Raw genomic sequence first — 26,742 nt, 5'->3', positions numbered from 1 at the left:
AAAAGAAAATAACGAACATTACGAGCACTTATCGAAATTCGCGCGATTTTTTCCCCTTTCCGAAACACCGTTTTATTTCTTTTTTAATGGCCGCGCGTAAAGGGGGAAAAAAAAAAGAAAGAAATAAAAAAAAAAGCTTATTGACCTAGATTAAGCTATGTTAATAAGTTCGTTAATGAAAATGTGATAACAATGGTGTGAGAGAAAAATTCTAATTGAAATAAAATGAAAAAGAAAAAGAAAAAAAAAGAAATAAAAAAGGCGAAGACGAAACGAGTCGTTGAAAAATTAAAAAAAAAAAAAAAGAAAAAAAAAACAAAAAAGGAAGAAAGAAAGAAAAGGAAAGGAAAGGAAAGAAAAGAAAAGGAAAGAAAAAGAAAATGAAAAAACTCAAGTAGTACTTGAAGTTAGCGACGGGGCGGCAAAAAATGGCGACGGGACCTTTCAAATGACTAAACGCAAATTGTTTGACTTCTCAAAGTGCTTCCGACGTTTCACGCCTCATTGAACTTCACTCTCTCTCTCTCTCTCTCTCTCTCTCTCTCTCTCTCTCTCTCTCTCTCTCACACACTCTCTCACAGTACTATATCTCTGGACTTTCTTAGAAACAATGAAGATAATAATATAAAAATAATAAAAATATATACACACACCATATATATATATATATATATATATATATATATATATAAAATAATAGAAATAGGGGAAAAAGAAGAATGCAAAGGCGATTAGAACGTACTATGCTATTTTATGGGATGGCGGTGGCCATTTACGATCGAACCTTTAAAAAAAGCAAAAAACAAAAAACAACGCAAAAAAAAAAAATAACCAACAAAAAACAGTAAAGCAAAAAAAAAAACGAAATACGGAGAGAAAAAAAATACTCGACTATTTCCAACAACAGCGTGTTATTATATCGTAGACATAGACAAGATTGCAATTTCATCGCGTCTAATGCTCATGGTAATTATGTGGATATATTCGCGTCGCGTCCATTACAAAACTTTAGGTAAGAAATAAAACGCAAGAAACAATTTTACGGTACGATTAGGTTAACCATTGGAATCGCATTACTACTAATGGTGACGGTAACGATTATTTTAATGGCACGGTCGTTAAATAATAAACTCGAATGACGAAGACTCTACATAAGATTCGTGATATTTAAAAAGGGGAACGGATTCAATGACTCGCGACGACTTTGAATTTATCATCGATTTCGATCGAACCATTTTTTGTTGTTTTTTATTTATTTATTTATTTTATTATTCTGTTTTGTTCTTTCTTTTAAATGGAACGTCACCAATTCGCAACGCACACACCTGTGATCGTTCATATTTACTATTTCTTGTTATGACGAAGTCAACGACAAGAGTTATAAATAATATATAAAAAAAAAAAAAAAAAAAAAAAAAAATACATAAAACGTATATCGTAATGCATCGAAATATGATTAACGGAAGAAAGTTAAATTTCCAAAAATAAAATATAATACATATTTGTATTGCGAAATATTGATTGAAATTACTCACCCGGCAATATCTTGTACTCGACTTTGCAACGTTGACTTCTCGAAGGGCTCTTCGGGTATCAAACTACAAAACAACTGTGCCATTCCAAAGGCAACGATGCTATTTCCCATTGAATTACCGAGCGTTTCCTGTGCCTGTATGTGATCCTCCAAATCTGTTAGAGTCTGCAAAGTTAGGGGAAAAATTAAAAAAAAAAAAAAAAAAAGAAAAAAAAAGAAAAAACTAAAAAAATATTAGAAATAATTTTATCAATAATTTCATCAATAATATTATCAAGAATTTTATCAAGAAACGATATTCCACATGAATTTAACGTGAACCTGACACGAAACAATACAATAATCTATCCAATACATGTATGTTTCTATTTGAAAATTTGTTTGTTCGTTTGTTTTTCATTTCTTTTTTCTTTTTTTTTTTTTTTTTCTAATTGCGATCACCGACAAAGACACCGATTGGGTGGGTGGTCTTATATTGTGTTCTATACCATGTGGATCACCCGGATGCAAGAGAGAAGGCAAATTCCTGGCACGTTGAGTCATGAATGCCAGAGGCATGCTTGACCGAACCGATCGTACCGGAGGAAACGTATACCTTAGAGGATTTAGGAGCTTCTAAATTACGAGCAAGAAACTCGAAGAGAACATTGATAAGAACGTCAGTGATTGAAATATGGAAGAGCTAAGAGCTTCGACGTCGATTCTTTCGTCTCGATAAACTCCGAGCGAGAAGTAGTTCTGTAGAAAAGAACTAAGTCAAAAAACAAAAAAAAAAAAAAAAGAAAAAAAGAAAAAAGAGAAGAAAAGACCAATCGGAGGAAAAAAAAAGCAAAGAAAAAAAAAAGAGAGAAAAGAAAAAATCAATCGGAGGAAAAGAAAAAAACAGAACGAAGAAACGAAGAATAAAAAATATGTTTCGATATCTTCTGAAAGAACACTTGCCGATATTATATCATAAATTATTGCACGAATTATTTTTAATAGAAAATATACTTTTCTGTTTTCTTTTTTGTTTTCTTTTTCTTTTTTTCTTTTAAATTTTCTACATACACACCTACAATACGATCTTTTCACTTTATAATTATTAACAAAACAATTTGCTTAATTACGATTGTTAATAATGAACATTAGATTCTGATTTTATAAAATTCCCATAAAAATATGATCGTACGAGTCTCGATAGATATCTGTTGACAAATACTTTTTTGATAATAATAAAAAAACAAACAAAACAAACAAACAAACAAATTTCTTTTCAAATTTTCTACAACACATCTCTCTCTCTCTCTCTCTCTCTCTCTCTCTCTCTCTCACTCTCTCTCTCTCACTCTCTCTCTCTCTTTCTCTTCATAATTATTATAAAGAAAAAGAATTTAGTTAATTGCGATCGTTTAATAAACATCAAGCACGTAATTATCGATTTATATTTTATAGAAACCCCATTTATTGTGTCTCTGGTTGGGCGAGTCTTTCTCGAGAAAAAAAAAAAAAAAAAAGAAAAAAGGGAAAAATAAGAAAACAAAAAAGAAGAAAAAGAAAAAAAAAAGAGAGAGAAACGAATGAGAGATAAGGGTCAGAGACCGAGCGAGCCATCGCATGCGCGAAAGGTAGCGAAATAATCTCTAAGGAAACATTAAAAAGCGGTTTGACCAGGGCCTTTGACAAATTTAATCCCACATCTTGAGTCCACGTAAAATGACTACCAGGAACTGCCGATCTCTTCTCTCGGAGACCGTGAAATCAAATCTCGGGCGGGCCGAACTTTCGGAAATTCACGCATAATGCATGCAAATCGTATTCTCGCGAGTAGATGGAGAAAAAAGAGAAAATAAGAGAGAATAAGAGAGTAAGAGAGAGTGAGAGAGAGAAAAGATGGTGTAAGGGATGTGTGAGGGGGAGGGGGTTAAGACATCGCATAAAGAAGCTGTACGAGGACGAGAATTCTTTCTATCTTCTTTCTTCGATCTTTTTTCTTATTTTTTCTTTTTCTTTTTTTTTTTTTTTTTCTTTCTTTCCTTGACGATATGACTTCAACGAAGAGGAATATTTAAAATCTCTCTCTTTCTCTCTCTCTCTCTCTCTCTCTCTCTCTCTCTCTCTCTCTCTCTATCTTTTTCTCGCGCGAAATACAATAATAACGAAAGAAAGAATAAAGGAAAAAGTATAACAGACGAATGGTGAAAAAAAATGAGGAAAAAAAAAGAAAAACGAAGAAAAAAACAAGGAACAAAAAAAAAAGAGAGAAGAAGCAAAAGAAAGGAAAATGTGAGTATAAAAGGAAAACGGACGGAGGAAAAAAAAGGGGGTGATGGTGGTAGGGGTGCTGGGGGGAGGGAACAGTGAAAGAATGAAGAGAAAGGAAAAAAAATGCAAAACTGAAGAAAAAGAAAAAAAACAAAAAAGAAGAAAATAAGAAAAGAAAGATAAACGAAAGTATAAAAAGAAAAAAAAAAACGGATGAAAACAAACAAGGCGAAGGAGGGGAAGGGGGTTAGAGGGGAGGGACGGGAGCTGTAAACGTAGGATCGAGAATTATACGAGATTAGATTTATACGAGATAAATTTTGCAAATTCGTTTTCGCTCGGACGTATGTACATAAATAATACGAAAAGAAAGAAGAAATAGATATGAAAAGAAAGAAGGAGGATTATTCTCGAAAGCATATATTCTTAGAGAATGTGTAAATACGTGCATATACATACAAATGTGTGTATCTGTGTGTATTTATACATATATATGTATATAGATCATGGATCGTACACCCTAGTTTAAACCGAATGAAAAAAAATCCATATAAGTCTTCCTGTGTAATGGACCATGCGCGCGCCATCATTTCTCCTAGCTCGACTTAATAATAGTATAGCTACTGGCAATTTCCATTTCTATTTCTCTTTCTCTTTCTATCTATCTATCTATCTATCTATCTATCTATCTATCTATCCATCTATATATCTGTCTATCTTACAAAAACGATTTCTTTTCCCTACATATTGGAAGAGTCCGAGTAATGTCGTAAGAGCCGAATCCCATTGGTTGAGCATTTCGCGAAGGAAGTAACGTAACGCGCGAACGGATAATCAAAAGTTGCACACGGTCCATGTCGAACAGCAATAAAGATAAACTCAAATGTTCGTATATAAAAACTATAAAGAACCGAAAGGACCTACGCCCGTTCGAATTCGTTGAAGACAAGTTTATCGAGACTTTTTACGGGTTGAAAGAAAAAGGATGCTTATACTCTATCTCTATCTTTCTCTCTCTCTCTCTCTCTTCCGCTTATCCTCACAAAAAAAAAAAAAAAAAAAAATATGAAAAGAAAAAAGAAAAAAAAAATATATATATATATATTCATCTCCTTTATCATCTTCTCTAAAGCTGAAGCTGAGAATCGAGTTGTTTCGTCTGCAAGTACATATATATATATATATATATATATATATATATATATATATATATACATATACATAGATACATTATACATAAGATGATATTTTATTGATCTATGAGAGAGAGAGAGAGAGAGATTATATCGGACCTCTCTTTCTCTTTCTCTTTCTCTTTTTCGCTCTCTTTATCGAGAAAAGAAAGCGGAAGCTCGTCCTTAAAATTGCTTCTAGAATGGGGAACAACGACAAAAGATTCGTAGCAAGCGTTATGTTCTCGAAACGACAAGTCCAATGGAAGTGACGACAATGGCACCCTGCGTGGTCGCGTGCGTTCATTCTCTATCTCTATCTCACCCTATCTCTCTCTCTCTCTCTCTCTCTCTCTCTTTCTGTATTCTGTTTCGTTTTCTCTTTCTCTATAAGGACATGGACGCAGAGCTGACTTCGAGTGCATAGGGACAAGAAGAGGATGTCCTCGAGAAGGTAGAATTTTTGTTATAGAGAATCCATTACGCTTTTCATGTTCCCCGTACGTATAATTATGTGCTCGAAATAGTTATGTCCACGTATGTGTGTGTATGTATGTATGTATGTATGTGTTCCTTTGTTTGTATTTGTGTGAGAGAATATGTCGATGCATATGCATTTAGAAAGTAAAAGTTATCAATGATGATTTAAAAATCTTATAGATAAATTTCAAATATGATCCTAAATATATATTACTTATGATCTTGTCATAATAAATTATACGAATTAAAATATTATACGTATAATTATGAAAAAGAAATGATCATTAATAGTATGTAGAAAATTTTCAATAAAAAGTAACAAAATATTAAGTATTAATAAGACAATTATTTATAATTAAACAATTATGTGATGATATGTTTATTGATGTAAGAAATATTTGAAATATAGCAAATTCCTATCAAAATTATTATAAATTATTATACTGATTGGTGCATTCGAAAGAACACTTGAAATTATAGATAGTATAGATAAGCATCTATACTAATATGGATTAGTATGATATGTATCAATATAAGTATATCTATATGATCTATTTACTATAAGCTAGTATAGATACTTGTATAAATATACTACACACACACACACACACACATACACACATATATATATATAAAAAGAAAGAATAAATATAGATATTTATATCCATAAAAAATAGATAAGTATATATCCAAGATATCTTGTTATTAATTACAGTATAACATTACGATATATATTTATAATATATCATTACACTTGTTATGTTATTACTATAGATGTATTATAATCTATAGTAAATCTGTATTAATTTACAAGTAATTATATTATATAAATATAAGGAGATAAATAAAAAAAAAATCAATGACAATAATACTGGTAACATAACGATAATGATTATAGCAAAATAATAAAATCAAGAATGAGTCAGTGAATGAATGAATGTGTGAGAAAGAAAGAGAAAGAGAAAATAAGAGAGAGAGAGAGAAAGAGAGAGAGAGAGAAAAAAGGATAGATAAGAAGAACAAGACAAAAGATTAGGCAGACCTCTCAAAAAGCTTGATGGAAGTGGGAACGAAGAAAGAAGAAAAAGAAATAAAAGGAGAAGAGGAACAAAAAGAAGAAGAAGAAGAAGAAGAAGAAGAAGAAGAAGAAGAAGAAGAAGAAGAGAAAGAGAGAAGTACCCACGCACATTCTCGTCGCTAACGCAGCATCAGCAGCCTCCACGGTCCTTTCACCGTATAACGCGATCTGCTTCGCGCGCTCGCGTTAAGTTTCTACGATGCTTGATATGTGTGATGCGTGTGTGTAAATATATATGTGTGCGTGACGTCACTAAAAGCTCTCTCTCGCCGCTAATGCATTGCGTTGGAGGAGGTGCTGCTGTCGGAGGATCGTGAGAGGGGTTTCTAAGGGAGAACGGAAGGTCTCTCTCCCTCTCTCTCTCTCTTTCTCTTTCTCTCTTACTATGTATGATATATATATATATATATATGTATGTATGTATGTGTATATGTTGTGTATATTCTATGGAGCGTGAAGTATAGCCACTGAAATCGCACCAGTTCGGAACGATTGCCGGTCGATCGAACAAAGGGAGTCGTATCGAAGAGAACTCGCATGCTCGAGAAATGGAGGAGATAGAAGAGGGGGAGGGGGGGAGGAGGACGAGGAGGAGGAAAGAAGGGATGGTAGTGTGGTAGCAGAATTGTTTCACGAGTTAGAAACTTTAGAGTCTATTGAGATTTCCTTATATCATTCCTTCGAATATTTTCAATATCGGATACTTTGTAATCTTTGTTGCTCTTTTCACTTCAAATTTCTTTTTTTTTTTATTTTTCTTTTTTTTTTTTTTTTTTTTCTTTTTTTAAGTCTTATTTTTTCTTTCTTTCTTTCTAAATATAGATATATGCATATATGTATGCATCTATATATGTAGGAATGAATGATTCGCGGTTTATACTTATCGATTATAATAATAAGAAAATCCTAAAGAAATTATGACGGATGTATTGTATTGAAATAATATATTAAACAATTGTTCATATTTATTATGCAAGAACAATGCTTAATAATAAATATTTCCGAATGAAATACTTCTCTATCGTTTATATTCTTATATCTTTTAAATATCTCCTCTTCTAAATATATATATATATATATATGTATATAATCCATGTAGATAGAAATACGAAAAATACATGATTTATTATAATTTATAATAACGTAAAATTAAAAGAGAAAAAAAAATATATATATATATATATATATCATAAAGGTATTACAATTGCATAAAAATACGTTTAAATATTTTCGTAATAATATGCAAATGTTTCCAAATTTGTTATTAAATTCTGTAAATGTACGTATCAAACGTATCAAATCCATCCGTTTAATGTTAGATATAAAATAAAAATGTCTAATTTTCTAATAATCTCGAAAGTGAGAAAGAGAGAAAAAAAGAGTGAGAGAGAGAGGTAGAGAGAGATAGAAAGAGACAGACAGAGAAACAGAGAGACTACCAATAATATTCTACGTACAAAAATAACAAAAATGTTCATCTCATAACTAAAAGAAACTATCTTCGATCAAGCCAAGAGTATATCATTAGGTACACGCGTCGTAAAATCGCCTCGCAGCCACTTAATCCTTATTTTGACAGGTCGGACAGGACAGACAGGATGACAAGGTGAGGCGGCCGTTTTACGTCCGACGTCGTCGAAAGGAGAGATCCGATGAGGAGAAGAAGAAGAAGAAAAAAAAAATAAAAAAATAAAAAATAAAAAAGAAGGATGGAAAAAAGGGAAAAAAGAAACATAAAAAGCGGAAAAATAATCCATGACGTTCATCTTGCTTTAGAGAAAATAAATAAATAAATAAAACAACGTTGTGTATATGCGTGTATCTCTATATCTCTCTATCTCTCTTTCTCTCTTTTTCTGTCTCAGTGGTATTTACAATTATTCGCTCGAATTATGATCGTAAGATTAGCGTCGTATTTCAATTAACACGTATTTACTAGTGTCAATGTTGTTTCAAAAATCTGAAATCACTGACGCATAATCAAAGTCAATCATTTTAATATAATCGAAAATAAAGAAAATGTTCCATTAATAAACATGATGTCAATAATATGTAGTCGGTATTTCGAAATAATCCAAAAGAAAAAAAGATAGATAGAGTGAGTGAATGAGAGAGAGAGAGAGAGAGAGAGAGAGAGGAGCAAAAGAAAATAAAATTGAAAGAACAAATCAATCACTCGTTAAGTGGTGAGGTACTTTAAAACTACTCGAAGAAAAGTGCGAGTTCGTAAAGAGATCGAAATAGAAGCCGTCGTTGAGCTTTTTATTCTCTCTCCCTCTCTCTCTCTCTCTCTCTCTCTCTTTCCTTCTTTTTTTTCTCTCTCTTTTTTCCCGTTGGAGAACATAAAATCTCAGCAAAAGAAAATATAGGTACTGCCGGTCGTAAACGAGGTCGGGCTTTCAATGGTGAAAAGGTACGATGACATACGCGTGAATGGTGCTTCTTAAAAAGTGTTCCTTTTTACCCCTTGACTCGCGAAACATCGATTTGATGTTGCCTTCTTGTGGAAAAAGATGCATGTAAACAGATGTAGTAACGAAAAAGAGATAGAGATAGAGTTAGAGATAGAAAGAGGATGAGAAAGAGATAGAAAGAGCGAGAGAGAGAGAGAGAGAGAGAGAGAGAGAGAGAGAGAGAGAAAGAGAAAAAATAAGCGATGAAATCGGTTAAAACGTTTTGGCTATTAACTTTTCAACATTTTTATATATATCGTTGGAAATTTAATTGTACGAACTGACTTTTATGAAAATAAACATTTACTATCCTTTAAGGTACGAAGAATTCTTCCTTTTTTTTTTTTTTTTTTTTTTGTTGTTGTTATATTTATTATCCTACCTTTTTTCATTCTTTTTCTTTTCTTTTTTATTTTTTTGGTTTCTTTTATATTTCCTCAACTTACCTCTAAACGTTGCAAAAGAAGATCCAAAATCACGAGGACCTTGTTGCTCGATAGGATCACTTCGATGTTGTTTACGTTCCCGCTAATACCGGACTTGTACACTTTGCACAGCGAGATTATGCTCCTAAGAAATCAGACGGACATATTGTATTACGATAATTTATGCTTCAACTTGAACTTGGGAAAAAAAAAAAAAAAAAAAAAAAAAAAATCAGTCGGATTTATATACTTACTTATTAGGTAAGCAGTGCGACGAATTTTGAACGTTCAAACTTAAACTTAATAAATTTGTAAAAATGTCGAATCCATTCAATGATCTCAACACGTCTTGATCAAAAGGACACTAAAAAATTGAATCATGTAATTTATTAATAAAAATGTATTATTAAAATATATAAAATGTATTTAAATGTATTAATTGTTGTTATTATTATTATTATTATTATTATTATTTATTATTGTTATTATAATTAAAAAGGATAATTGTAAGATGACATGGAAGTTAATTTTTTTTTTTTTTACAACTTACCGATTTCGACAAAGCCCTAGCAATTTCACCAAAACAACGTTCCAAGGTGGCAACGGCAATACTGGAGCCGGCGCTTTTCAAATAATTATACAATCTATCCAATTCTTTCAAATTCCTTCGAAACTTTACTTTATTCGTAGACTCGAGGACGACCGAAGGAAGACTCTCGTTTCTCTGTGCGTTTTCCCATTCCTGACCGCGAGAAGTAATACGTTGTTTTATTTTCCTACAACGACGTTTCAATGCTTTTTGTTTTTCCTTCAATGCTTTATTATTAACATTCGAGGTAGTACTATTTGATGTTGGCGTCGATACATCACGTATTTGAGCTATGTTGAATCGTTGAAGTTCGTCTCTCGATGGTTCTCTACCATCGTGTGCATTACGTACAGCTTCGAGATGATTTTTACCTTTCAAATGACTCAGGAGATATACCTCGTTCATTATCTGAGTATAAGTAATGAGACAGCAAAGAATAGATAAATAAATAAATAAATTAAGAAAGAAAAAACGAAAGAAAGAAAGAAAAAAGAAAACTATATTTAACTTTCTTCTCTATTTCTAAATATATATACATATTCTGTTAATTGAAAATTAAACATCGATAAAATGAACTTACGTGTGTACCACAAAGTGAACATTGCTTTTGAATAGGATAAGATTTGAGAGTAGGTGGAACTTCTTCCGATCTTAAAATAGACGACTCTACGGCTCTTTGACGAATATGTTCTATATTTTCAACGTGCCGCCTAGCTGATTCCTGTTGCTTATGCGCTATCTTTTTCTGTAATTCCTCTTGATTGGCTAACTGAGCAGCGTGAAGTGCCGACAATCTTTCTTCTCGATCTCTAGCTTTCTCTCTTGCAAGTTCCTAAATATTTAACATATAATTAGTTAGAGATGTACTCTATGTGAAAAGAAAAAGAAAAGAAAAAAAGAAAAAGAATCTGTTTGACAAGAAATATTTCTTATTTATTTACCTGACGTTCCTTCACTCTTTCAAGTTGCATTTTACCAACTCTCTCCTCTCGTTCACGCCTAGCCTGTTTCATCTTTTGTATACGCAATTGTCTCTCAGCCTCTAATGCTCTTCTACGTTCCTCAGCAGCAGCTTCTTTTGCAGCTTTCTCTTCCTGACGTCTTTGACGTTCTTCTTGTATACCCTTGTTAAATTACAAATAACGTCAACCATAATTTATTTTACGTTTAAAAATGTATCATTTATTATTAAACTTATATATATATAAAAAAAAAAAAAAACCTGCAATCGTTCCTCCTGTTCCTGACACAATGCCATAAAATCATGCCGTTTATTTTGTGCCTCGAGTTCATTGATAAAAGCAATTTCTTTTAATTTAGAATCCTCATCGTGAGCTTTCCTTACTATCTCCAATAAATGCTGCGTCCTATTCTCCTCCGCTCTCTTAAGTTTCATCTCCATTCTAATTCTTTTATCTTCTATCAATTGATTTTTCGCACTCTTTACATCCTCAACCTTGTTCAACAATTCTCTCAATCTCTGTGACTTTTCCATCAATAATTTTTGACGTTTGTGCTGTGCACAAGCCTGTTTCGCTTGATATCTACGTAATGTTTCAGGCAAGGATCGTTTTCTAGACGGTGATGATAATTTTTGATGTAACTCGAGAGCTCGTCCAGGATGACGTGCAACCAGTGCTTGCAATTGTGCGAGAACGTCGACCCGTTCTGCCCATGACATACCTTCTAACATATTTTCGTATCTGTAAAAGTAAAAAAAAAAAAAAAAAAAAAAAAAAAAAAAAAAAAAAAAAACAATGTCGATAATCAAATGTAAATAAACAATGTTATTGAAAAAAATATATTTGTTTATAATTGTTCGTACCTGTCCTCTAAACTGATGTCGTCAGATACAGGATCAATTACCACCGATTGTTCATCCTCTATCTCAAGAACCATTTCTCCGTCGGTTTCATCGGTTTCAGTATCGATATCGATATCAGTAGATTCTAATTCTAAAATTTGCCTTTGCAAGGAAGCTTCCTCATCTGACAATTGTTGGGATCTTTGAGAATCCGCTTCTTCTGTCTTTCTTTCCTCTTCTAAAATAATTCGTTCTCTTTCGGCTTGAGCTGCCATAAATTGTTGTATACGTTTTTCAAGTAACTCAGCATCACTTTTAAAAATAGCTGCTATCATCGACGTAGAATTTGTGTCGTTTATTGACAATGGAATTTTCTTTATGTTATTATCCCAAGCATTTTTAACTTTATTACCATTTAATACGGATTCTCCTTTGACTTTTTCAACCTCGTTATTTATATTTTTCCCAGCCTTTCCTACCATACACTTTTTCTTCTGTTTATTACCATCGGGCGTAAAGCAATTCTTTTTATTTCGTTCAGTGGGACTTTCTATCGATAAAGCTGGCAAGGATGTGGCAGTACTTGGTTTATGAAAACGCGTAGACATATTTAAATTGTGAGTGCTACCTCTTCTATAACGACTTCGAACGGTTTGCCAGCCATCACCTTCGTCTTTAGCTTTAACGCTAATCGTTTGTTTTGTTAATACTTCTACCGAACCGTTTATATCGTTATCTTGATTTTTCTTCGACAAAGTCTCGTTGCCCTATTAAAGAAAAAAAAAAAAAAATTATGATTCATATATATATATAATTTTATTAAAAAAAAAAAATATATATATATATATATATACAAATTATAAATACCTTCCTCTCCAATTGTTGAGGTCGACGTCTGATTATAACAGATGTTCCTGGTCTGGCTTTATTTGCAGATGATATGGTTCTATCGCTCAAAGTTGTTTTACTTCTGGTAAATTTGGGTGTTTCTGACAAATTTATTGTTTGTTCATTAGATCGTCTACGCGATGATACCGTTGAATAAGCTGCTTGACTCGTATTATGTATTTCTTTATTCGAATATTTTGTAATTAATTTATTATCTACTTTGTCAGTATTTATACATTGTTTATTTGTTCTTTGCTTTATTTTATTCGATTCTATTGTATTTTTAGCATTTTTTGAGGCTACCGTCGTATCGATATTTTGTGTTTGCAATTTATTGTTAACTTGTATCATCTTATTATCAACATTTACATTTTCTATGATAATTTTACTTTCATTATTGTCTATATTCTGTTTAATTATTTCATTTTTTCTCAATTCTGTATTCTTTTTATTAGGTATTAATGTAATCTCCGATTTACTTCGATTACTAAGCTTACTATTTGTTTCATTTTCCTTAATCGTTTTATCCACAGATTCAACGTTTTGATAGATACTTGATTTCACATTTTTATTATTAATACAAGTTTGTTTGTCGATTGCTAAATTCGAATCCGATGTTTTTAAAGTACTTACATTCTGAGAAGAATTTTTGTTTTGTTTTACAATGTTTCTAGTATCGGCCTTATTTTTAGAATCACATGAATCTTCGCTTGTTACTTTATTATCTATTAAACTATTTCCATTAGCTTTTGAATTCATTGGAGATTTTACAAAAGCTTTATTAATAGTTTTAGATCCTATACATCTTTCTTTGTTGGACGATTGATTCATACCTCTCTCTATCACATTCTTTCTCTTTTCTTTAATATTTGTCGAATTATTTTTAGAAACATTATTCTTATTATCCTTTATTATTTTATGCAATGATTCCTCTTTTATATGATTTATTTTATTATCCGTAACCATGGGTTTTATCTCTGAAATAACTTGATCTATAGGACTTCTGCATGTAGATTCTGGTGGGCTTATCCTTTGTAAAGGGCTAGTCGATTTTGGTACTATAGTTGAATTCCAAATACGACATGGCGAGGTCTTTCTTACTTCCCAAGCCAAAGGTGTACGCCTTAAAGGTGGCGGAGAATTTTCATAAGCCCATTTAACTTTAAACCATTCTATTAAATTATGGAAGTCTTTTGTATAATTTTCCAACACTAAAATTACTTCCTTGCATTCAGAAATATTTTCATCTTCTTCGCACGTTTGATATATACCGTCTACAGCTCTTTGTAAATTTCCAAATAGAAAAGCCCAATATCGAGCTTGTAATTCTGAAAGAAAAAACGATGTTTACATTAAGGACAAAAATTAAATAAATATAAACGACATACCAGACTTTTTGTCTCGACCAGTGGAAGCTGATCTAACTCTAGAGGCTGGTTTCATAGATCTCTTCATAGATCCAGATTGAACCACTCTTGGTACACTAGGCGGTTTCCTTGTTACTTTCTCTGTATTATTTGTACCAACTGGTACATTAAAAGCAATTAGATTTCTTGCTGCACGACCTTCTTCTTGTATGAGCAATCTGACATCAGCCATTTTTAATCTAATTTATCTACAAATAAATAAAACAAATATTAGGTGAAAATATAAACTAATTGATAAAAAAATCTATGACAAATTTTTCTTTAAATAATCGAACAAATTAAATTATTAATATTCAACGCTTTTATAATCTAGAAAGTAAATTAAATAAAAATTTATTAGCAAATACGTTCCCAACATTTTTTTTTTTTTTTTTTACGATGAAAAAAATCAATCGTCAATCAATGAGGTTACCTCATATAAATATTCCTCAAGTAATCCCAATGTATTATCGTGACAAACAAATGTGATGTTTTATCATTTAAACAAATATTCTTACGAAGGATTAAAAGAAAAAAATTTCTTAAAATATCACTAAAAATTTAAATCACAAAAACGAAAATTTTTCGTTCCACTAAACCTTCCACTTGTCAATGTCGAAACTGATGATATTTACACAAGAATATATAGTGACCCACCTGCGTAGTAAACAAAAGTGTACTCTTTTTAATGACATCGGGTTTAAAGTACTCTTTTGCAAGGATAGAACATGAACGTCATTCTAACAATGCTCTGCAACATTATTCTATGTATCACGTCACATATTCAAACAAACAATCGCCATAATAAACTTCATGGCTGTTTTTGCGTCTACCACTAACTATGATGTCTTTATTGTCCCTCGGACAAACTCTATCCGTTCGCATCAAAACGTAACGCCATCTGTTCTTGATACTATAACAGAAAAATAAATAATGATAAAAAAAAAAAATAAATAAATAAATAAATAAATAGATAATAAAATAAAATAAAATAAAATAAAATAAAATAAAAACAGAAAAATATCGAGAAGTAAAAAATTATATATATATATATATATATATATGTTCGTTTAAAAATCAAACTTACTTTTTTTTAACATAACATTATAATCTACATGAAATATAAAATATTCATGTTTCGTGTAGTAAAACGAAGAAATTAACTTCTCTCTTTTACGAGATATAAAATATCAAATATATTTTGCTTCGTTTTTTTTCCTTTTTCTTTTTCTCTCTTTTTTTTTTTTTTTTTTTTTATCCCAATGATAATAAGTAAATTTGAAATTGTAATTAGAGTCAATCGGGTAAAATTGTTTGTATTGCGCATTGAAAAGTTTCCTATATGTCGCGCTACTCATACGGAATATTTTCTTAAAACGATAAACGCGCGTTCACGTGGAAAGGAAGAAAGAGAAAGAGTAAAAGAGTAAGTGAAGTGATTGTTGAGTAAACCCGCGCTTGAGAGAGAACGAATGAGAAAGAGAATAAGACATATATACGAGTACATATACAGAGTAATTCCTTAATTGAAGCTGTAGATGGCGCGACGATATCTGACGCTAGTAGCGCCTCTATCGAGAAAAGGGATGTAACACGAAGAGTCCAAGCTCCGCCGTATGAATTTGGTTTGTCTGATTAGCAACGCTTCATCAGAACATAACCACGGTATATCGCGGGGGGTTGGTTATACACGCACGTACGGCTGGTAAAAAGACCGAAGCCGATTTTTCGGTCGGCCGGGAAGCCGACGTCACGACGGGAAAATAAAATATCACCGATAGGAGAAATAACGAGAATAAAGTTATACATTTTAATCATAGAGAAATACAAAAGAGAGAGAGAGAGAGAGAGAGAGAGAAAGAAAGAGAGAGAGAGAGAGAGGGAAAGAGAAAAAATATCTCATTTTAAAGAGAGTCATCTAGAAGAAAAGAAGAAGAAGAAGAAGAAGTAAAAGTAGAAGAAGTAGAAGAAGAAGAAGAAGAAGAGGAGGAGGAGGAGGAGGAGGAGGACGAGGACGAAGAAGAAGAAGAACATAGACCGGGAGGAGGCGAACGAAACTGCCAGATTTGTAGGACCGACGCGTATATATTTACAGAAAATAAGGATCGTACGTATGATTCGATACTATTGTGATTCGTCCCTCTCCGCAACCCTTTAAGTTTGTCGTCGTCGTCGTCGTCGTCGTCGTCGTCGTCGTCGTCGTCGTCGTCGTCGTCGTCGTCGTCGTCGTCGTCGTCGTCGTCGTCGTTGTCGTCGTTGTCGTCGTAGCTGTCGCCGTCGTCGTTGTCGTCCCTTGAGATTGAATCTTTTCGCACGTACATACATACGACTTTACTCTCGCGACGAGGCGAGAGAGTATAATGTATGTGCCCGATACATCTCTCTCTCTCTCTCTCTCTCTCTCTCTCTCTCTCTCTCTCATTCTTTGTTTATTATAGAACTTTATTATTATCCTTCGACAACTTCGAAAGTTGATAGTGAAAAAAAAAAAAAAAAAGAAATAATATCGTATATGAAGCTAGGATAAATATTCGAGTATCTTTTGTCACGAGTTTATTTTTTTTTCTTTTCTTCTCTCGAATGAGAGTAATATCTCTTTCATTTTTCTTTTCTTTTATTTCTTTCTCTCTTTTTTTCTTTTTTTTTTTTTTTTTTTCGAACGTTGATCCACGAAAGGTACAGGACGGTGCCCCGATTTTTTTATATTTTCTCTCTTTTTATTTCTCTCTCTCTCTCTCTCTCTCTCTCTCTCTCTCTCTCTCACACACACACCTTCCTTCGTCTTTTTTCTTTGTCAGATCGTAGACAGCCGGATGAAACGCGTTTCCCGTGTAACCATGCATACGCGATCAACGTGACAAGCTGTCAATGTGTTGCTTTATTTTTCATTCTTTATACTCTCCAACAATGATACTTTCGCCAAAAGTTTCATCTGTTTTGCGTGACAATGAATCCTTATATTCATTGATATTATTTGATTTCTTTCTTTTTTATTTTTTATATAATCATCGATCGTACCATGTAGTCAAGGTGATTTTGTTAAATAATCAGTTCCAAGATTTCTTACCACTTGTGCTCTTTCTTATCTCTTAGATATTCGTATAATGATTTATTAATTATTATACTCCATAAATATATAGTGTTACTTGGGTTTCTTTTTCTCTCTCTCTCTCTCTCTCTCTCTCTCTCTCTCTCTCTCTCTTTCAACAAATCATAATAAAAGTTATATTTCATATTAATAAAAATAAGAAATTATTTTGCAGGAATTATATTAATTGTTTCTCTCTGTTTTAATTATATTCTATGTTTGGTATCATCAGGATTTAAAGATTTCACATTGACTCTAATATCTTTAGGAAGTTTAATGTTACATTTTAAAATATCTTTTATTTATTATCTCATAGAATTTTGTAAAATATGGCTGCATTACCACGAAGAATTATCAAAGAAACTCAAAGATTAATGCAAGAACCTGTTCCTGGTATAAGCGCAGTTCCAGATGACACAAATGCTAGATATTTTCATGTCATTGTAACGGGACCTGAAGATTCGCCATTTGAAGGTGGTTTATTTAAACTCGAGTTGTTCCTACCGGAAGATTATCCAATGTCTGCCCCTAAAGTGAGATTTATAACCAAAATTTATCATCCAAATATCGATAGGTAAGTATATCAATTTATATCTGTATATAACATTTTACATTTTAATTTTATCAAGATTTTCTTTTATATATCAGCTTTGAAAAAGATTATATTTAAAGAATTCATTTGAATATAAAATATTATACAGATGAAAAGAAGTCCTTGAAAAGAAAGAAAAAAAAAGAAAGAAAGAAAAAAAGAAAAAGAAAAAAAGTTTCTTTGGTGCATGATAAATAATATATTAATTTACATTTGACTTTAGATTAGGCAGAATTTGTCTAGACATCTTAAAGGATAAGTGGAGTCCCGCTTTACAAATTAGAACGGTTCTTCTATCAATACAAGCACTTTTGAGTGCACCAAATCCAGATGATCCTTTGGCAAATGATGTAGCTGAACTTTGGAAAGTTAATGAAAGTGAAGCGATACGTAATGCCAAAGAATGGACCCGGAGATACGCAATGGACAACTGATCTCAGCTTTGTCAAATCATTCGCAACACAAAGCAACGTTACCCCTTTTGTCCCAGTTTATTCGTCACCTTACCCGCACTAGCTGCATATCCTGCACCTGTGTCCACGATTTTGCTATAAAATCAATAAAAGTTTTGTAAGAGTAAATAGAATGGAACTGTATTTTCTATATTGTGGGAAATACAAAAACATCTTATTTAGATTTCTTTAAAAATTCATTTAGCAAACTCGTATGATTTTTTCCATTATAATACTACATATTTACAAAAGTATTCTTTAATTAAAAAAAGAAGAAAGTATATTTAAAAAAAAAAGAAAAAAAAAGAAAAAAAAAAGAAAAAAAAATATTAATAGCAAACGTTGTTTATTTCGGCGCGTAATTTTGAATAAAATTGAGAAAGAAACAAGTATGCTATATTATACTAATTTACTAAATAATTACAAGATATTTTGTGCAGTGCATAATTAACATGCATTATGGTTGATGATTTTAATAAGCTACAAAAAATGTGCTAGAATCTATTAAGTTATATTATGTAATACATAATTCTTTATTGAATCCTTTTCATTCTACTAACTAAATATCACCTGGGATTGTTATGTGGGTACATATATTTATGCATAATACAAGAAGATAAATATTATCCTTATTACTGTATTTAAAAACAATAATATTTATTTGTCGATTAATCCATATAGAAATTTTAAGATAACAAAACTACAAACTTCTGCAAAAATTAACCTTTCTAATGTAATTAATTATTGTACAAGTAATTATTTATGACTGGAAAAAATGGTATGAAAAAATTAATATAATTTAACGATAATATATGAAAGATCCAAAAGTTATATCTCTAACAAAAAATACATTTTTTATTATTTGAGCTAAAATATCTTCGAATGCTAATTAATTAATTGTAGGTTGAAAAAGCAAAAACAAACAAACAAACAAAAAAAAAAGAACAAATTATTTTGTAATTCTTGAAACACGTTCAATTTCGTTTGAATTAGACATAGACGAATGAGAATATGAGATAAATATTTACGTCTCACTAAAAAGCTTGCACTACCTCAATAGAAAATTGAGTTCGATGTAAAATTTTATTAGTATCGTGAGAAGAATATAATACTCTCAAAAGAGAAAACAAAACAAAAAAAAAACAAAATATATATTATTATGCAACTGAGATTATAAAGGATTCACGCGTAAATAATATTTTTGTTGGAAGATTGTATACAAATTTCTGTATACTAATTTAGCGTTTATGTTTCACAAGAAAAAAAAAATAATACAATTTAAGCTTCCTAATATGGCACTTGGGTCTGTATGTGTAAATTCAACTTCCAAATGGTTATACATAATTACTAAAATATATATACATATATATATATATATATATATATATATATATATATATATATATATATATATATATATATATATTTACTTTCGAGTATCTTGCAACACACTAGAAAATACTTAATATAATTGTGGTTTGATTAATTGAATATATAAATTGTGATAAGTTATAAAATAACCCATATCAATTGTGTAATGTTTCAAACACTTCCACGTCAGAAAATACAAGAATTTTATATGGGGAAAAAAAAAAAGAAAGAAAAACAAAACAAAACAGGTATATAATGTTTGCATGTATTTGATTATCGAATGCTTATTAAAAATTTACGTGTATATGGAAGCTTGATGATGCATTAAGAAAAATGTAATTTCAAATGATTATGCTAACCAAAATTGGCTATTGTGTGTTCTATTAACAAAGTTATTTTTTTATTAACACATTGCACGTATATGTATATTTTTTCTTTCCTTTTTTTTTTTTTTTTTTTTTCTTCAAATAAGAATAATCAATATTGTCAGTGCATTAGCTTTTTATGTGTTTTATCATATCAGCAAATTTATAATAGTAATAATAATAATAATAATATTAATAATAATAATAATAATAATAATAATAATAATAATAAAATATTATTATTTAGTATTTTTAAAGATGACAAAAACTGGATTAATAGGGGGTATAGAAAAATACTCACAAAGTAATTGTATACTTAAAAGCACATTGCTTTGGAAGTGGTAAATATCTTCATAAAATATATATATATATTTTTTTTTAAATATATAAAATATATATATATATATTTTCAATTTAATTATATATAAAAAAAAAAAAAACAATAAAATACTTCACATAATGTAGTGTCACACTTGTGTGACATAATTGTTGATCCTTTTTGACCATGTGTACTCGTACAAGCTATAAATAATTATTCTTTTATCAGAGTCAAGCCATATACATACAATATTAATTTTTATTCTGCATTGTCGAATTGACAAATTTATATTAAGAAAACAAATGCATTAAAAATTGGTTGTAGAAAAAAATATATATATATATATACTGAAAAGGAATACAGCCGGTCAATCGCATATGCTGTTAGAAAAAAAAAATTTGGAATAATTTTTAAAATGTGTGATAATTAAAAAGTTCTTACTTAGCTTTGAGAAAAACTTCAATAATAATTTAATATGTAATATCATTTAAAAATAAGGCGATATTTGCAGGTTCATAATAGTTGATAAAAAAAAAAAAAAAAATGAGAAGAAAAATTACCACAAAGATGTTGCAAATAACGCAGCAATATAATGATTATTCCATGGTATTGTTTAAACAAAAATGCATTATATTCCACGAAAAATAAAGTAAACAAATTCGCGTGTTTATGCTACGTGATAAGCGATAAATAGTTAAAGAAACGTATAATGGATGCATGTATATATAGATGTCTTGTGAACATCGTACTAATAAAAAAAATATAGGTTGTTTAAATATACTGTTCTTCACTCATATGCATATATATTATGTATATATATATAAAATTTTTGCTATATAGTAAAACCAAAAATATAAAACAAGTATACTTACACATGTTCGTAAATATATATATATATATATATATATATATATATATATATATATATATATATATATATATATATATTTACTTATTTGAATATGCGGTAAGAAGATAGAGAAAAAAAAAGATAAAGAAAGCAAAGTATTGGATAAACATTTTAGAAAGGTAAGAATATTTGATCAACGTTAAATATTTGCTTATATAAATTCTGTAAGCATTCGAAGAAGTTCTGTTTATTATATATATATATGATATATATATATATATATAGATCAAATAAGTTTCATAGTTAATTCTTATTAAAAATCAATGTTTTTTCTTTTCTTTAAACAAAAATAATACCTTTTATAAAACATGACTGATTATTATTAGAATGCGTAACACAAGAAATACGTTGGACAAATGAGTTAATTAAAGTTACGTAAAAGGAGGGATGAAACATTTTATATGGAATTATTAAATTTAAATTTGAATTTGAATAATAATATTCGAATTTGTATTATTTTTCCCACCAACTGAAATTTTTATACTCTTGTATGAGTAATATGTTAATTCTCTAATTTCACAAGAATGCTATATTTTCTTTTTCTTTTTTCCTTTTTATTATTATTATTATTATTATTATTATTATTATTATTATTACTATTATTATTATTATTATTATTATTATTATTATTATTATTATTATTATTGTTATTATAAATTGCAGTTGTCCAACGTATTTCTATAAATATTCGTAATGAGCAACAATTTGACTTTTGCATTAATAAATAAATAATGAATAATCGTTTTTTCTTACAAGTACGTGATGTATATTATAAGAGTTGCAACTATTCTGTTGAAACTTTAAATCTTAAGGCATCTCACTGCAGGTCAGTGACACAGAAATACATAGATGCATTTTGAATTTGAATTCAAAATTACATTTTATTGTTACCTTAATACGGACTAGTATAGTAATTACCATATACACATTCAATATAGCTCACTTATAATTTTAACTTATTATACACTCGCAAACACACACATTGATAGAGAGAGATTAGTCATGATAATTTGTAGTGTGTCTCTCATGACTAGTGAAAGCTACAGCGCAAGCTCTATGAATGTATAAGATATAATTATTTTCATTTCTCTTACGAACGGTTTTATTTCGAATATTTTTCGGTAACGATTCTCCCTGCAATTTTGAATCTATTCCTCATAACTGACATTGCACAATCATATCATTGTCACGTTGTTGAAAAATATAAACATAATATTTTACAAAAATCTGGAAGTAATCTTTGGCTTACTATGGCATTACACTTATCGCGTTAACAGTTATATTTATCTAGCAAAAGATACTTTGTTTCCATTAATTTATATATTCAGAAAGATTCCTGAATTAATTTCAAATATATTATTCAATATCCATTAATTGATTTATTTTTGTAGATTTATATTCTTGCAAATATATCTTATTACTCTTTATTGTGACCATAACAAGCCATATATTGTTAGAACATAAAATAATTCGAACTACTTAAATTAGAAATATAAAACAAAAATAATATATATATGTATAAACGATACACGGAGATAAGACACTTAATACATACTTTTAACAATAACCTATGTAATACTATATTTTAATAGTAATAGACAAAAGAGATGACCATGCAAGATCAGATGGACAGTTAAAGTTAGTTGCAGATGTGTTATTTAAAATGTGGCTAGACACATTCAGTCAGGGGTGGCTTGCAATGGCTGAGTATTAATTTCATACATTTTTAGCATAATGACTAGATAAGTTTTAGCCACCCAATCTAATAACATCTTGTTTGATCCCATATATCATATTCGTACCGCTCTGTTGCTCATCAAATATATGGATAAAAATTTCTATGCCAAAATTCATTGCCTTTTTAATTGGTATACACTGACACGATAAATCCAAAAATCTGGATATTTCTGCAAAGTATAATACTTTTTGCACATATTTTAAATATGATTTATTCATAAAGAATGAATGTGTGTAGTTTCTAATGATATAGATTTCTTCGTGATATGCAATTTATAATATGCTTTCTATATATTTTTTCAATTAATAGAATTATTGTACATAGGTCAGAACATTATTCATAGTCTATATATATATATATATGCGTGTGTATATATATGTGGAGGAAGGGGTATTTTGTTTTCATTGGAAAATTAATTTAAAGTATAAAGAAAAGTTTATCCACATGAGTTTTTACATTCTCATTTAAAAAATATGTATATGAACTTGTACCTGATAGTTCTTCCTCTGTCCATGTAAACAAAATTGATGATATATATTATTTTTTTTTCTTACAACTCATAAATTTAAACAACAACAAAACATTTATTTTGTACAGTTTATATATTCTTTTTTAGTCAATTATCTTTTCTTTTTTTCCTATGACTTATGTTGTAACCTATGCATTTACATGTATATTTACGTATGTCTTTCGTTCTTTATTTATTCATTTATTTTAGTTTTATATATATTTCAATAAACATTTCTAACGTAATCATTCTCCCCAAATTACTCTAATGCAATTTTAAATCTGACTAATGCATTGACAATACTAAAGTGTTGTCCTCGACTCTTCCTTCGACTTTATTATCTTTATTATATTCTCTCTTTATCTTTCGAAGAGAATTTTTACGTAAGAAATGTTGGGTAATAGTGGATTAGCTATTTACTTTAATAATTTAATCAACAACTTTGTTTCAAACAAAAATATGGAATGTTATTATTTATTAATTTATGAGAATGCCAAAAAAGCAATGAGATAATTTTAACGTATTCTTTAAATTTGAAGATTTTATATATAAAATTATAGAGAATAGAATTTTATAAATATATTCCATAATCGTCTATCGAAATGATTATTTGCAGTTCAAATCACATGCACACAAAATTCAATTTTAAAATGCTGATTACTTAATGTACTTTGGCATTGAAATTTTATCAAACACCAGGAATTCTAAAATTTGCACCACTGCATATATTTCTTGATATTCTAAGCAGAATAGTTTAAAGGTGAGAAATTTTCAGCAAAAATAGATACAACTTAGATTATTATAATACACAGTACTTATATAGAAGAGAGGTACCATTTCATTGATGGTATAATTTATTTAGCTTACATATATGTGGAATGGATAATTTATCCTATATTTTTTTTTTTATAGCATAGATTGCATCAGTCTGTATATTTTAGAACAATTTTATAATACACAGTGCTACAGTGACTCAAGTGTAATGGATTATACATTGCATACCAATGCATTTTAAAGTTACACTAAGTGCGCACAACCAGCCACTAAAGACTCCAATAAGAATATTCTAGAGGAAATTTTGCCTTAGGTGAGAATGTGTGAAGATTTATAAGTTTCAGTAAAATAAATTGTATCTCTCATAATATGATCACAAATATGGCAACGCTATAATATTTAGGAATTCTTCTGAATAACCAATTCATTGGATGCTGACTAAAATAAAAGGCTTACACAAGCCTTATTGAAATCTGTCAGCTTAGCAGTTTTTACATTGTCATAGTATATAAATATTGTACGCAATTAGTTGTTTAAGTCATGTATGTATATAATAATATTTTTTATGGCCAACCCTTAATTTCTTTTTTTTTTTTTTTTTTTTTCTTTTTTTATACATATCTGCAGAAATCAAGGAAAATGATAAATCGGATTATTCTAATAAATATACATTTGCTAAATACAATTCTTTATCCATAAAATAATCTCATCAAAATGCAAACGTTATTTATATAATCATTTTGTATAATATTCCAATCAAATCATCAGCCATCGTATATAACTTGTGCGACATGCATTTCGTGTCTGTTCTTCTGGGCTATATGCGAATATAAGATTTTTTTACTTGTACTTTTTTGTACATACATTTTTCATATTCATGCTTTACCATTATCATATATATTCAATTTGTTACAATAGAATTACATATAATAGCCCTGTTGATATCTGCATATATATGTACGCATATCCTATACAAATGTCACCATCCAATAATATAGAAAGAGGTAATAAAGCAGAGCAGCTTAAAAAGAAAAAAGAAAAAGAAAAAAAAATTTAGGAATGAAAAGTACTTCAGGGAACTCCTTTTTTATTATGTTTTGCTGACTCTTCTATATAATTACTATGACATATATATGTACGACATATAGTTATATATATATATATATATATATATATATATATATATATATAACTATGACGAGAGACATACATGATATATATGCATATATTCATATGCATATATAAACATATATGTATATATCACGAGACTTATGCATTGAAAATTCTATAATAGACAAATTGTAGTTTAGTACAAATTAATAAACTTGGGCAATGTGTCTCAAGCATTGACGAGCTCAAGGATAAAAAAGATTAAATGAATGATTTAAGTTGAGTCTCCAAAAGATGAGAAGAGACAACATGTTTTATAAATATTACTACGTCATTAGCTATAATATATTATACAGTTCAGCCCTGCTCTAAATATCAATAAAGAGCTTTGTGCTATTTATAATCATGTGCACTGCATCATCTGCATCGCCTAGCGTCTTTCTTGGCGCAAATAATGTGATCCTCTATGGCAATTGATATTAGAGATTAGTATCATTTTTTCCTCTTTTTTTTTTACATAAAATAAAGCATATACATTTATATCAATTACAATGATTTGGATTAGCCTGGATGCTTTAGCATTGTCACTATACAGATGCACATGCACTGTAGATTTAATGTTAATCTTAAAATCGGTTTACATATGACTAAAGGATGTATCTCGTTAGTAATTTTTTTGTCTTTCCTTTTTGTACATTATACAAGATTGCTTTTATGTGGAAAGAGAAAATGATGGATATGAAAAGCAAGAGAAGTATATATTATTATTATTATTATTATTATTATTATTATTATTATTATTATTATTATTATTATTATTAATATTAATATTATTATTATTATTATTATTATTATTATTATTATTATTATTATTATTATTATTATTATTATTATTATTCCTTTTGCTCAAGAATTATTGCATCATATTCGTCTGAGTAGTTGCAACTCTTGCTTGAAGCTTTAGACACTAGGACCAACTATTCTCCTTCATGGGAATGCAATTTTTCAAGAGTGAATTTTTCAAAGGCATTTCAAAGGACTTGCCATAGAAAATCTCATTAATTTAATTAAGGTGTATATTTATATATATATTATGTATATTTAAGGTAATCACAATAATTATATAAATTATGCTCGGGTAAATATTCAATAATGTTTCAGTAACCTACCTAGGTAGTCTTGGTTTACTAAGCAGGAGCGCTGGTGATGTATGAACTGCTCCATTGGAATTGTAACACAAAGCAATTTGCGTGAAATAATCTGTACAATAAAGTGGTAAATAGTGTGGTAGTGGATGGCGGATGTATTGTCTGTTCACTACGCATCAGCCAGGCAACTGAACGTTTATATGTACACTGGAGATTCCTGGCCAGTTAACAGCCTAAACATCGAAGTGGGCATTGTCTTCATCAGGATCTGAAACAATGGATACCGTATGTAAA

At 29.7% G+C, this 26,742-nt stretch overlaps 3 protein-coding genes across 16 annotated transcripts in view; 1 reads left to right on the top strand and 2 right to left on the bottom strand.

Moving 5' to 3' along the window:
• LOC124425221 (S phase cyclin A-associated protein in the endoplasmic reticulum) overlaps nucleotides 1–15,216 on the bottom strand; it is a 43,301-nt gene extending 28,085 nt beyond the window's left edge. The window contains exons 1-12 of the mRNA XM_046965281.1: nucleotides 15,161–15,216; nucleotides 14,731–14,986; nucleotides 14,056–14,282; nucleotides 12,647–13,995; nucleotides 11,801–12,546; nucleotides 11,198–11,678; nucleotides 10,917–11,099; nucleotides 10,556–10,807; nucleotides 9,937–10,383; nucleotides 9,641–9,750; nucleotides 9,408–9,531; nucleotides 1,536–1,699 (exon numbers count right to left, since the gene is read on the bottom strand). Of these exons, the coding sequence (XP_046821237.1) occupies nucleotides 1,536–1,699; nucleotides 9,408–9,531; nucleotides 9,641–9,750; nucleotides 9,937–10,383; nucleotides 10,556–10,807; nucleotides 10,917–11,099; nucleotides 11,198–11,678; nucleotides 11,801–12,546; nucleotides 12,647–13,995; nucleotides 14,056–14,266 (4,067 nt within the window). The 5' untranslated portion in view covers nucleotides 14,267–14,282; nucleotides 14,731–14,986; nucleotides 15,161–15,216. The remainder of the gene's footprint in view (nucleotides 1–1,535; nucleotides 1,700–9,407; nucleotides 9,532–9,640; nucleotides 9,751–9,936; nucleotides 10,384–10,555; nucleotides 10,808–10,916; nucleotides 11,100–11,197; nucleotides 11,679–11,800; nucleotides 12,547–12,646; nucleotides 13,996–14,055; nucleotides 14,283–14,730; nucleotides 14,987–15,160) is intronic.
• A 471-nt stretch (nucleotides 15,217–15,687) lies between these two features.
• LOC124431882 (ubiquitin-conjugating enzyme E2 N) lies at nucleotides 15,688–21,036 on the top strand. Of its 3 annotated transcripts, none has more exons than XM_046980268.1 (3): nucleotides 15,688–16,180; nucleotides 17,478–17,735; nucleotides 17,977–21,036. In XM_046980268.1, exons 2-3 carry the CDS (start codon nucleotides 17,491–17,493, stop codon nucleotides 18,185–18,187), a joined length of 456 nt encoding a protein of 151 aa, XP_046836224.1. In that variant the 5' UTR covers nucleotides 15,688–16,180; nucleotides 17,478–17,490; the 3' UTR covers nucleotides 18,188–21,036. The 3 variants fall into 3 exon arrangements, with proteins under 3 accessions (XP_046836224.1, XP_046836233.1, XP_046836243.1); XM_046980277.1 differs by lacking the exon at nucleotides 15,688–16,180 and adding an exon at nucleotides 16,236–16,435; XM_046980287.1 differs by lacking the exon at nucleotides 15,688–16,180 and adding an exon at nucleotides 16,751–17,103.
• A 988-nt stretch (nucleotides 21,037–22,024) lies between these two features.
• LOC124431831 overlaps nucleotides 22,025–26,742 on the bottom strand; it is a 58,084-nt gene continuing 53,366 nt past the window's right edge. For 11 of the 12 annotated variants that reach the window (XM_046980171.1, XM_046980244.1, XM_046980254.1 and 8 more), the window contains one exon: nucleotides 22,025–26,716. In XM_046980171.1, the coding sequence (XP_046836127.1) occupies nucleotides 26,645–26,716 (72 nt within the window). In that variant the 3' untranslated portion in view covers nucleotides 22,025–26,644. The remainder of the gene's footprint in view (nucleotides 26,717–26,742) is intronic. The other variant, XR_006944141.1, reaches the window with a different exon arrangement.

Source organism: Vespa crabro, chromosome 1 (assembly GCF_910589235.1).
Source record: "Vespa crabro chromosome 1, iyVesCrab1.2, whole genome shotgun sequence".
Classification (NCBI taxonomy): Eukaryota; Metazoa; Arthropoda; class Insecta; order Hymenoptera; family Vespidae; genus Vespa; species Vespa crabro.
Note: the sequence above shows the minus strand (reverse complement) of the source record. Positions and strands in the feature narration are given on the sequence as shown.